Source organism: Vulpes vulpes, chromosome 16 (assembly GCF_048418805.1).
Source record: "Vulpes vulpes isolate BD-2025 chromosome 16, VulVul3, whole genome shotgun sequence".
NCBI classification, from domain to species: Eukaryota; Metazoa; Chordata; class Mammalia; order Carnivora; family Canidae; genus Vulpes; species Vulpes vulpes.
In genome coordinates, this window is record NC_132795.1 from 14,849,304 (window position 1) to 14,860,998 (window position 11,695).

Consider the following 11,695-nt stretch of genomic DNA (forward strand, 5'->3'; position numbering starts at 1 on the left):
CCGCGCTCCGCGGCGGCCCGCTCGGGGGCGGGGCCGGAGGGCGCCCGGGGCGGGGGGGCGGGGCGGCCGAGCCCGCGGGGCAGTGGGCGGGGACGCGCGGGGAACGTGGCGGGGCGGCCCACCAACCGAGCCCCGGCGCGAGGGGGCGGGGCGGGGCGGGGCCTCCCGGCGGGCTTTAGAGGCAGGTGACCCGGGCGGGGCGGGACAGGCCAGTCCGCCCGCGCCCGTGTCTCCGCTGCCCTCGCCGCCGCGCGCCGCTCCGGACCCGCCGGAGGTGGGCCAGGGAGTGCGAGAGCGCGGGGGAGGAGCCGCGCCGGGCGCGTCCCGGGAGCGCCGCCGCCGCCCCCGCCCCCGGGAGCCCGCTGGAGCGCGGAGCCCCCTGCAGGGGAGGAGGCGAGCAGCGGGCTGGACGCGGCGGCGGGCGGGCACCATGCAGTCCCGGCGGGGCCAGCGCCGGCTGCTCGCGGCGCAGTGAGGCGGCGGGACCCCGGCTGCCGCCCACCGCCTTCCTCGCGCCCAGGTGCTGCCGGGCGCGCTCGCCCCCCGGCCGGCGGCCGGACCCCGCTGGAGCGCGCGGCCTGCTCCCGCTCTGCCCGGCTCGGACCGATCATGCAGGGGGCCCCGGAGGAGGCGAGGGCGAGTGACCGGCCTGCGGCGGCCGCGTCCCGGGCGCGACCCCCTCTCTGAGACGCCCCCACCTGCTGCCATGCGCCGCGCCCCGGATGCCCAGCCTCCCGCCAAACTTTCCGGGGGCTCCGAGTCGCGTTTGTGAGCGAGTGTCCCGGGGCCGGAGCGCCCAGGCTGGCCGCCGACCGCCTGCTTCTCCCGGGAGCCGCGGAGGTGAGAGCCCGCGCCTTCCCCTTCCCGCGTCCGCGTCCGCGTCCGCGTCGCGGCTCCTCGGCCCTTGGGCGGCGGCTGAGCGCTCGGGCCCGGGGTGCAGCCCGGAGGCCCCGGCCTGGAGGGAGGCGGGCTGGGAGTCGGCGGTTCGGTTCCCGGAGGTGGAGGGGAGGGAAGAGGCAGAGACGCTAACTTAGAGACTCGCAGGGCGCCTGCGGGGACCGGCCGTGGGCTCCTCTCTAATGGGGAGTGGTTGCGATCTTCCCTCTAGAGCCCTCAGCTTCTCGTTTCAAGTGCTCGCCCCGGAGCCGGAGCCGGAGCCGGAGCGGGAGCCGGAGCGGGAGCCGGAGCCGCCCCTCCCCGCGCCGCCTGCGGAGGCAGCGCCTTCCCGAAACAGTTGATCTCCGGACGGATCCGAGAGAAAGAGAAACCAACAGGTTGCCGGCCCCGGCGCCACACGCGCACGCACACGCGCACACACCCGAGTCGGCGGAGAGGCCGGCCCGGTGGCGGCGGGCGGCGGGCGGCGGGCTGCGGGCTGCGGCCGGCGGGGGGGGGGGCGGCTATGGCTCGGCCTGACCCGTGCGCGCCGCCCTCGCTGCTGCTGCTGCTCCTGGCGCAGCTGTTGGGCCGCGCGGCGGCCGCGTCCAAGGCCCCGGTGTGCCAGGAGATCACGGTGCCCATGTGCCGCGGCATCGGCTACAACCTGACGCACATGCCCAACCAGTTCAACCACGACACGCAGGACGAGGCGGGCCTGGAGGTGCACCAGTTCTGGCCGCTGGTGGAGATCCACTGCTCGCCCGACCTGCGCTTCTTCCTCTGCTCCATGTACACGCCCATCTGCCTGCCCGACTACCACAAGCCGCTGCCGCCCTGCCGCTCGGTGTGCGAGCGCGCCAAGGCCGGCTGCTCGCCGCTCATGCGGCAGTACGGCTTCGCCTGGCCCGAGCGCATGAGCTGCGACCGGCTGCCGGTGCTGGGCCGCGACGCCGAGGTGCTGTGCATGGATTACAACCGCAGCGAGGCCACCACGGCGCCCCCCAGGCCCTTCCCGGCCAAACCCACCCTCCCGGGCCCCGCGGGGGCGCCGGCCCCGGGCGCCGAGTGCGCCGCCGGGGGCCCGTCGGTGTGCAAGTGCCGCGAGCCCTTCGTGCCCATCCTGAAGGAGTCGCACCCGCTCTACAACAAGGTGCGCACGGGCCAGGTGCCCAACTGCGCGGTGCCCTGCTACCAGCCCTCCTTCAGCCCCGACGAGCGCACGTTCGCCACCTTCTGGATCGGCCTGTGGTCCGTGCTGTGCTTCATCTCCACGTCCACCACGGTGGCCACCTTCCTGATCGACATGGAGCGCTTCCGCTACCCCGAGCGCCCCATCATCTTCCTGTCCGCCTGCTACCTGTGCGTGTCGCTGGGCTTCCTGGTGCGCCTGGTGGTGGGCCACGCCAGCGTCGCCTGCAGCCGCGAGCACAGCCACATCCACTACGAGACGACGGGCCCCGCGCTGTGCACCGTCGTCTTCCTGCTGGTCTACTTCTTCGGCATGGCCAGCTCCATCTGGTGGGTCATCCTGTCGCTCACCTGGTTCCTGGCAGCCGGCATGAAGTGGGGCAACGAGGCCATCGCGGGCTATGCGCAGTACTTCCACCTGGCCGCGTGGCTCATCCCCAGCGTCAAGTCCATCACGGCGCTGGCCCTGAGCTCGGTGGACGGGGACCCGGTGGCCGGCATCTGCTACGTGGGCAACCAGAACCTCAACTCGCTGCGCGGCTTCGTGCTGGGCCCGCTGGTGCTCTACCTGCTGGTGGGCACCCTCTTCCTCCTGGCGGGCTTCGTGTCCCTGTTCCGCATCCGCAGCGTCATCAAGCAGGGCGGCACCAAGACGGACAAGCTGGAGAAGCTCATGATCCGCATCGGGATCTTCACGCTGCTCTACACCGTGCCGGCCAGCATCGTGGTGGCCTGCTACCTGTACGAGCAGCACTACCGCGAGAGCTGGGAGGCCGCGCTCACCTGCGCGTGCCCGGGCCCCGACGCCGGCCAGCCGCGCGCCAAGCCCGAGTACTGGGTGCTCATGCTCAAGTACTTCATGTGCCTCGTCGTGGGCATCACGTCGGGCGTCTGGATTTGGTCCGGCAAGACGGTGGAGTCGTGGCGGCGCTTCACCAGCCGCTGCTGCTGCCGCGCGCGGCGGGGCCACAAGAGCGGCGGCGCCACGGCCGCGGGGGACTACGAGGCGAGCGCCGCGCTCACGGGCAGGACCGGGCCGCCGGGCGCCCCCCCGGCCGCCGCCGCCTACCACAAGCAGGTGTCCCTGTCGCACGTGTAGGAGGCGGAGGCCCGGGGGGGGGGGGGATGGGGGCCGGGGGGGGGTAGCTTTGCCAAGTTCACTTCCGTTTACCTGCGTGGCGCTGAGGCCCCCTCCTGGGGCCCTTTCAAGGGAGCACCTGTCCCGGGACTTCTCAGAGGGGCTCAGCTCACGTGTATTCTGTTCTGCGTTTCTTACTACCTTGTTTTGTTTTTGTTTTTGTTAGTGGAACCCTGTTTTTAATTTATATGTAGTTTTCTTAATTTTTAACTTTGTTGCATTTTGGCAACGCAATTGACCTTTGCTTTTTTGGGGGGGGGGGGCTTTACAATCCTAAGGTTGGCATTATAATGAAGTTCCGCTTGGTTCAGGTTTCTTTGAACTGTGTGGTCTAAATTGGGAAAATAGATTTCCTATACTTGTGTCTTTTTTTTTTTTTTTTTTTTGAAAAAAAAATGTGAACAGTGAAAGTTTAAGTTGCTATGACTGGGAAGCTGTCGAGTGCGCTTTTTCAGCTCGTCTTCTCTCCTTTCACTGCTTAAAGTGTCCAAGATGCTTTAAGGCGAGCTGCTTGTCCCTGTTTATAGTCCCCAAGTTAGGGGAAACCCCAACTCAAGCCAAGGAGGGGGAGCATAATGCGGTCAGGGCCTCCCTAAAGTGACAAGGTTAGAGAGTGTTTAATGATTCTGTGTGCCATCCTGGCTTTATTTATCGAGCTTCGGTTTCTTTTCTGTAGTGCTTGTAACCATTCTTAACAGCACCCAGCGTTGTCTTGAATAAGTTAGAGGTGGCATTACAGAGTGCCGGTATAAATATTTGGAAAAGTGAAAACCTAAGGGATGGTGATTGGTTGAATTCTAGACTGATAAAATGGCAGCTTTGTGCCAGAGGAGGAGTGGGTGGTTCTTAATAGGCTTCAGAGTGATCCCATTTAAAAAAAAAAGAAGAACTGGTGTTCTGATTTTGGTAAAAGTCAACCTCACTCCCTTCTTCTGGAAGTACTTAGAGATAGTTGTTAAAGGGGCTGCTTTTTAGGTTTAAGGACTAAAAAGGATATACCTCCAGTAATTAAGTAAATTTTCAACACTTCTCTTATCTGCTCCACCCCCATCCCACCTCCTTTATCATGTTAAACAGTCTTTTTGCTTTTCTTATTCCTCCTCTCCTGGAGAGCTGTGATTAAGAAACCACACCCACCCTTGAATGGGGTGCTTGAACTGGGGAGGGGGGGAGAGGGAGGCTGGTTACCTGTGAACAAACATTGGCAGCAATGAGAGAAAATAAGTGTCCCTGGACTTTGGACTAGTTTAATAGCCAGATATTCCCAAAGCAGCAAAACATGGCTCTCTGCAGGCTCTCAAAACAAATGACACCCGGAATACACCTGCGTCTGCTTTTAAACTATGGATCAGGGCACTGCTACTGCAGGAGGGAAGCTGTCCTCTCTCCCCCATCTCAATCTGTTTTTCTTACTTTTTTCTGAGAAAGCCTATATATTGATGAGTACACACTTGCACACACACACCCACATGCATTTTGCTGTTAGAGAATTGTTTGCTTTCCTAAATCTGCTTGACCATTCATTCATATACAAAAGCCTAAATATGAACACACACACACACACACACACACACACACACACACGGGTTTCTTTACTATTAAAGAATTCTGTTTGCTTTTCTAATCTGTTTAACTGTTCCTTCATGAAGACTGTGAGGCCACGACTTGGGGAAGGAGGTGATAGTGCATTGGCCAGCAAAATACCAGTGACCAGGGTTGAGTGGGGACTACATTTACATTTAGAAAACTGAGATGGCAAAGACAATTACAATTTTAGGATGGGTCCCTAGGAAAATGACGAGTCTAGGCATTTGTGCTTCCTTTATACTAAAGTTGGAAAAGTAAGATTTAAATCCAGGATGGTTTTCACTTCAGAGATATTAAGGAAAGAAATGCATAGTTCCCATAGTGAATTGAAACACTTTGCTACAGGGAGAAGCCTGGTGGTGTAATTTTGCAAACTCTCCAAAGCTGTTTGTGTTCATAAAAATGCACTGCTCTTACACATTCATACTCTGAATCAAAGTTAAAATTTCAATGGAATCAACAAAACTTAATGCCCAAAATTTTTTGCATGCCTTATTCCTGTCCTTATTCAGAAGCTGCTTTTTTAGAACCTTGGAGTAGATCCCCTGTCTGAGGGCCAAGTTTTCTGTTTTTCAAACGAGGGCCTTTCGTGATCACCTCGACCTCTTCCCTAATATAGTGTGTCTTGTCAGAAAGTACACTGTTCTGCGGCCAGCAGTCACTGTGATTAATTTGGGTTGTCCCCCTTCTTTTGCTTTGTGGAGGAATCGAGGAACGATGCACAGTGTATCTAAAAGTTGCGGCATGAAATGGATAGAAGTGGATTAATCCTTTCAAAAAATTTATTTTTTTTTTCATTTTGGCAACTTGCCAAGCCTAAAGGAACAACCGATTTATTTGAAATAATAATAATAAGGCCTTTGACAAAGGTACTAAGCCAAGAAGAGGCAACACAGGTAATACCTTTTGGGGTCTAGTTGCAGAACCTACTTTCAGAGGTGCTGCTTTCTTTTCAGTCTCTGTCCTCACCCCTGCCCTTCCTCGGAGATAGCGCCCACCTACTTCCCTCAAGTCTTATTACTATCAACCACCCACCTCTACCCAAGGGAGAGAGAGGTCGGATCTATTTACTGTCACCCTCTACTTCCATCGCACACTCTATTTTCCCCTGATTTGCATTTTTATTATGCAAACAATCCATACTCACAGAAACATGAAAGCTTAGTATGTGCGGGTCTAGCAACTTCTTCACAGATAGCTTTGTGGAGTTGGAGAGGATTTACCATTCAGTTTAACGTCACAGGCACAGCTTCCAGGCTCTCCCTTCCACAGTTCAGTGTGGAGTGTTGTCTCACTTCATAGATTGGGGGGGCGGGGGCAGGATTTAGAAGGTTCTCTAAAGGAACTCCCATGACCTCTCAGTGAATCAGTTGGCCAGACCTTAGGAAGTCTCTTTAACTCACACTACTTCCCTCCTCACATTTTGATATTGTCTAAATTGGCCGAAAATAATTTTTCTTGGTGCCTTATTGGTTTATCTTCGCAAACCTTTGTCACCTTTCCACATGGCCATTTCCAATGACGGGCCTGTGTGTGTATGTGTGCGTGTGTGTACGTGTGTGTGTGTGTGTGTTGTGTAATTGTGCACATGTACGAGCTTAAATAATGTGCCAACAGCACTGTTTCCAAGTTGGTATTCATTAGGCTGTTTCCTCCTGGGCCAGGGCTGCACTAATCCTGACACTGGCTGCCAGGAGAAACCCTCATGGATCCCACATAGAACCTTAATAACAGCATCCCTGACCTGCACTCTCAAGTACAGAATGGGAACCCCAGAGCTAGGAAACGTAGTTGTATATTTTAATGAACTGCTGCCCCTGCTAACGGGGCTTCTTTCACTTTTGTGCTCTACAGAAAGACCAAGGGGGGTTGGAGGGACAAAGCTTTGAATAACTGCTTTCTAACACCAAATGTGGCAAACAGGACAGAGAACATCACAAATCTAGGCAGGTGTGAGGTACAGTGGCTGAGAATTGCCTGTCTGCTCCCTCTCTCTGCATGCCCTTTCTTGCCTCCAAAGTCCAATCAAGGGATCCTGGGAAGAAAATATGCCTGGAGTGGGGGAGGATGATTCTGAGGGGGGAAAAAGCTACCAAGACATTAAAGCGGGGCAAGGGGGGGGGGCAGGATGTAAGTAACTAAGTAACCTGACTCATAACTCTCAAAAGCTTCTAGCAGCTCAGTGACAATTACAGGATTTATTTCGGCCAGGATCATGTCTGTGGTACATCATTTTGAGACAATATTACTTCATGTTGTTACAAACTGTGTGTGTAGTATGTGTGTGTTGTGGGTGTGTATATACATAATATATATTATATATATGAGAGATTTAGTGACTTTCGATACGGGTTTGGTGCAGGTGAATTTATTACTGAGCCAAATGAGGCACATACCGAGTCAGTAGTTGGAGTCCAGGGCATTCAGTACTTTTTATGATTTTCCTATATGTATAGTGCCTATCATGCAGCATCCTCACTGTCGTGTCAAATCCAGAACTCACAGATCAGAGCCAGCAATATTTTATTTGTAGACAATCAGCTTGGATCTATAAATTATTATTGGCAGATGATTATAATTCTGAATCCATAACATTAACAAAAGGAAACCCAGAGCATCTTGATAAGTTTTTGTTTCTTGTTTTGTTCCTGGAAGTCCGTAGAACAGCAGTTGTATGTGGTTATGTTAGTCTCAAGCTACTTAATTTGCTGACCTTATTATTTCAGAAAAGATTTTGTATGTATTATATTTGTGGGAAGGTAAAATAATGGTTTGAAATTTTTATCAAATATGGAGAGTAGTTATTTATGAAAAACAAAGAAATGTCTATTTTTGTTTCTTTGTTCCCAATTGATGTAGATAAATTTTAAAGTGCATTAAAAGCAATGGTAAAGAAAATAAAAAGATGCTGTACACGTCTTTTTCTCCTCATGCTTTTATGGAGACACACACTGCTTTCTAAGAGTACCTGAGGAGATACGTGGATTCTAACTTCACAATCTGATTTCTCAGACGGTACTTAAAGCGACAATGTTTTTATTAATGTGAAAATCAAGCAATTCCAGTCACCAGAAGCAAAACTAATGAAAACATGTTTTACTTGAATATGCTTCATAGGTTTCTCCTGCCGATCCTGTGATTGTATCATGATTCACTTGGAAGAAATGAAGGGAAATACATGTAAGACCAGAGACCTTGCCTGAGATTGTGTTCTATTTTATCAACCCTCCATCTAGACTCTCTACTGAACCTCTTTGAATAGAGGTGATGCTGTTGTTCTGTGTGTCTGGTTGGGGGGCAGGGACTCTCAAAACTATTTCTCATTCAGCAGTTAGACCTGCAACATGGTGTTAAGCTCTAAATACAAGTCAGGGAGCCCAGATAAGAGGATAGAAATTGATGTAGGGTTGGCACCTCCCCAGTTACCTGGACAGATGTTTAGTAAACCTGAGATACCATTGTCAGAATACTTTCTTCTGGCTGCTGCTTTGGCAAAATGCAGTTTAGACACCAATCTATGAACTACGGCCTCACGTGAATGCCCAGTATGTCAGTGTTCTCCGGCAATGCTCTGAGGCCTAAGTATGTAGGAGAACCTAGGTAATTAGGAGCTTAAAATTTTGTTTGGGGGGAGATAAGACAAATCCGATTAGAGGTGAATAATGATATGAGAGTATGTAATTTAATGTCAGAGTGAGCGCTATGAACGTTATCAGATTCCTGTATAAGTTAGGGCAGTTGGGAGACGCAGAACGGAAAACACACTAGTTGAGCTCGATCCTGATGGAAGAGTCAAGGGTACCTTACGTGTACAGGACTCTATCATTGGCATGTCTTCCCTGGGCTCTCTCATTGCTCACCCCCCCCCCCCCACCTTCTTCCCTCAGTGGAAAAGGGGGTGGGGGCGAAGCCACAGGCTAGAGCCAAGGGCCTGTAGAGGCTTAGCAGGTTGGAGAAATAGGTGTGTCCATAGTATTAATGGTAATTCTTTTAGTGATCTTGAGCTCTTTAGTTTGACACTAATGGAAACAGGACCAAGAGGCAGTAGAATGGTTATGCTTAAAGACTTGGCAGCTAGACGGCTAGGGACTCAAGTTCCAGCTCCACCATTTATGGGCTGTGTGATCCTGGACATATTAATCTTTGAGTATTTCAGTTCTCTCATCTGTGAAAGAGAGACAATAGTACTTATCTTAGGGTTGAGAGGATCTAAAGGATTAGATCGGGTTAAGACACAAGGAAGAAGCAACTGTTCAGTCATGGAATGGAAAGTGATAGAATCTTTTGGGGCTCCTATTTTTAAAATGTAGATTCCCAGACTTTTTTAAGCTCCAGGAATTGAGACTCAGGAGGTCTGAGGCCCTAAAAGCTGCTGCCTTTTTTTTTTTTTTTTAAAGTAAACTTATTTTGGAATTATTTTAGGTTTACAGAAAAGTTGCAAAGATAATTCAGTTCCTGTATACCCCTTGCCCATTTGGCCCTAATGCTAACACATCCTCATAGTACACTGTGAAGATGAAGAAGTCAACACTGGCACGTTACTGTTAACTCCAGACTGCAGTTGGATCTCACCAGATTTTCCACTAATGTTCTTTATCTGTTCTAGGATCCAATCCAGGATTCCACATTGCATTTAGAGAAGCTTCGTTTTTCATAGGCACTTGCAGCTGATGAGAGGTAGGTGGTCTGGGGACCGTATCTTGAAAAATAATAGGACACGTGAAGGACGGAGCAAGGTCAAATTGCCCCATCCTGGCATTGGGAAGATGGCAGTTTTGAAGCAGAAGGGGATAAACTGATGGAGGGGTGATGTAGAAGGCTGGTGTTAAAAAGTTGAAATGGAATCCCCGCCCCCCCCCCCGCCCATAAGACGGGAGAGGCTACATTAAGAAGTGAGGCATCTATTCCTTATGCCAGATGAAATGAGTCTTGGAGCTGGAAGGTGGGGTTGCTACCTAGGCTGAGAAGCTCCATCTCGGGGTTGTGGGCATGTCGGGAGTCAATGAGGGCAGTGTGTGGGGAACAGCTGCCCTGGGGAAACCAGGAGTGCTCAGGTAGGTGACCATAGGGGATTACAAGGGGCTGGTTAGCCTGGGAGCCACAGAAGTTCTGTATTTCCTGGAATCTGGTGGAAATGCTTTGGAAATGGGTCCCAGTAGTAACCAATATCAAGCATTGCCATGCTGGACACTAGCAGAGGTGAGATGATCTTATTGAGGGAGGACCCTCATTGAAGCCCCCATCTTGGGGGCTGGAAGGTTAGTAGAATTGAGAATGGTAAGATGATGAAGGAATAGGTGTTTTAAGAAAAAGCTAGCAGGGGCACATGGGTGGCTCAGTCAGTTAAGCATCCAACTCTTGATTTTGGCCCAGGTCATGATCTCAGGGTCATGAGATCAAGCCCCACGTTGGGCTCTGTGTTGGGTGTGGGGCCTGCTTAGGATTCTTTTTCCCTCTCCCCCTTCCTCCTGCCCCAACCTTGATCACACACTCTCTCTTTAACTAGCAGAATAATTTGAGGTCTTGAAGTGGATGCTATTGGTACCTTTTATTTTTTTTTAAGATTTTATTTATTCATGAGAATCACAGAGAGGCAGAGACACAGGCAGAGACACAGACACAGGCTCCCTATGGGGAGCCCGATGTGGAACTCGATCCCAGAACTCCAGAATCACACCCTGAGCCAAAGGCAGACTCTCAACCGCTGAGCCACCCAGGTGTCCCTATTGATACCTTCTTGGGGACCTTAGGTTCTGAGGTGACCACTGAATTTCTTGAATGCATTCAGATTTCTTAGTTCCCTTCCCAGCAGTTATAATCATTACCACCTAACCTGAACTTTAAACTTTTTTCGATTTCTCTTCATTTCTATACTATTTTTCTTAATTCTTTCTGCACCCTAGAGATCCCCAACCACAAATTGGTATTCTTAAAATCTGTATCACATTAAGTACATGTTCTTAAAAATAGTGGAAATTGCCTCAGAAACCAAACCGACTGCACCTGTGAACTACAGGGCTGAAGGGCTCCTAAGTCTCTTGCTTTCTTGCTGTCACAGTGTCTGGCCGGTCAGGGCAGTAAGTGGCGAACAGTTAAGACTTCAGGCCATCTAATCCTTAACTTGATAGACACTGCATATAACCTGTAGATTCAAGGGCTTTTCCAAGTAGCCCTGTATTCGTGAATGCAGCTTCTAGGTGAGACAACAGTTGTAGTCATTTCATATGTGAGTACAGGTAAGTCTTGGTGATGAAAGATTTCAACTAGCTTATGTGCTATGGCTGTGGCTAAACTTTTAGCTGTGGCTAAACTTTTCCAAAAACATTGTATAACCTGGATACAGAGTGAATGATTTTCCCTAAGTACTGGGTTCAGCAATTTTTTTTTTTTAAATCAAGGACTAGTGTATTTATACATATAGGAAAACTAAATCCAAGAAATGAACTTCAAACTGTTACAAAACCAAGATTCAGTGGTGTTGGATTGCAATAATGAATGCGCATGTGTGGGGCACATTAAATGTCAGAGAAGGTCGTGATAGAATCTGATACGCCAAGAAAGTTTCTTTAACCAGAAGCATTGGGCCTCAAGGTCTTAGGATGAACCGTGTGAAACTGCTAATGAGCAGCCATTTTTGACTTATAAAAATGGGAATTTCATCTGGTTCAGACATGTGACCTTTGTCTTTTCCTTGCAAAGACCTAAAAGCCCAGTTCCCAATAGATCAGAGTTAAAGTTTCACTGCAGTCAGTATTCCAATAAGGAAAAAAGCTAAAACTGAAGATAAATGAGTTGAGGTAGATCTTCTTTTAGTCTTGTTTAGGGGACCAGCCTTTCCTAGGTACGAAACCCTGAGAACACTGCCATAGTTACTACCCTAGTGGTAGCGAGTTTCTGTGCTCT

The 11,695-nt window shown here is 51.2% G+C and overlaps 1 protein-coding gene across 1 annotated transcript; it reads left to right on the forward strand.

Annotated features, from left to right (window-relative positions):
* Window positions 1-706: 706 nt before the first annotated feature.
* Window positions 707-7,696, forward strand: FZD5 (frizzled class receptor 5). The gene is made up of 2 exons (XM_072741042.1): window positions 707-840; window positions 1,109-7,696. Exon 2 carries the CDS (start codon window positions 1,403-1,405, stop codon window positions 3,164-3,166), a length of 1,764 nt encoding a protein of 587 aa, XP_072597143.1. The 5' UTR covers window positions 707-840; window positions 1,109-1,402; the 3' UTR covers window positions 3,167-7,696.
* The last annotated feature ends 3,999 nt before the right edge of the window (window positions 7,697-11,695 follow it).

What these genes read in the sequence shown, in the direction of transcription:
- FZD5 (XM_072741042.1), top strand. Translation starts at nt 1,403, where the DNA reads ATGGCTCGGCCTGACCCGTGCGCGCCGCCCTCGCTGCTGCTGCTGCTC.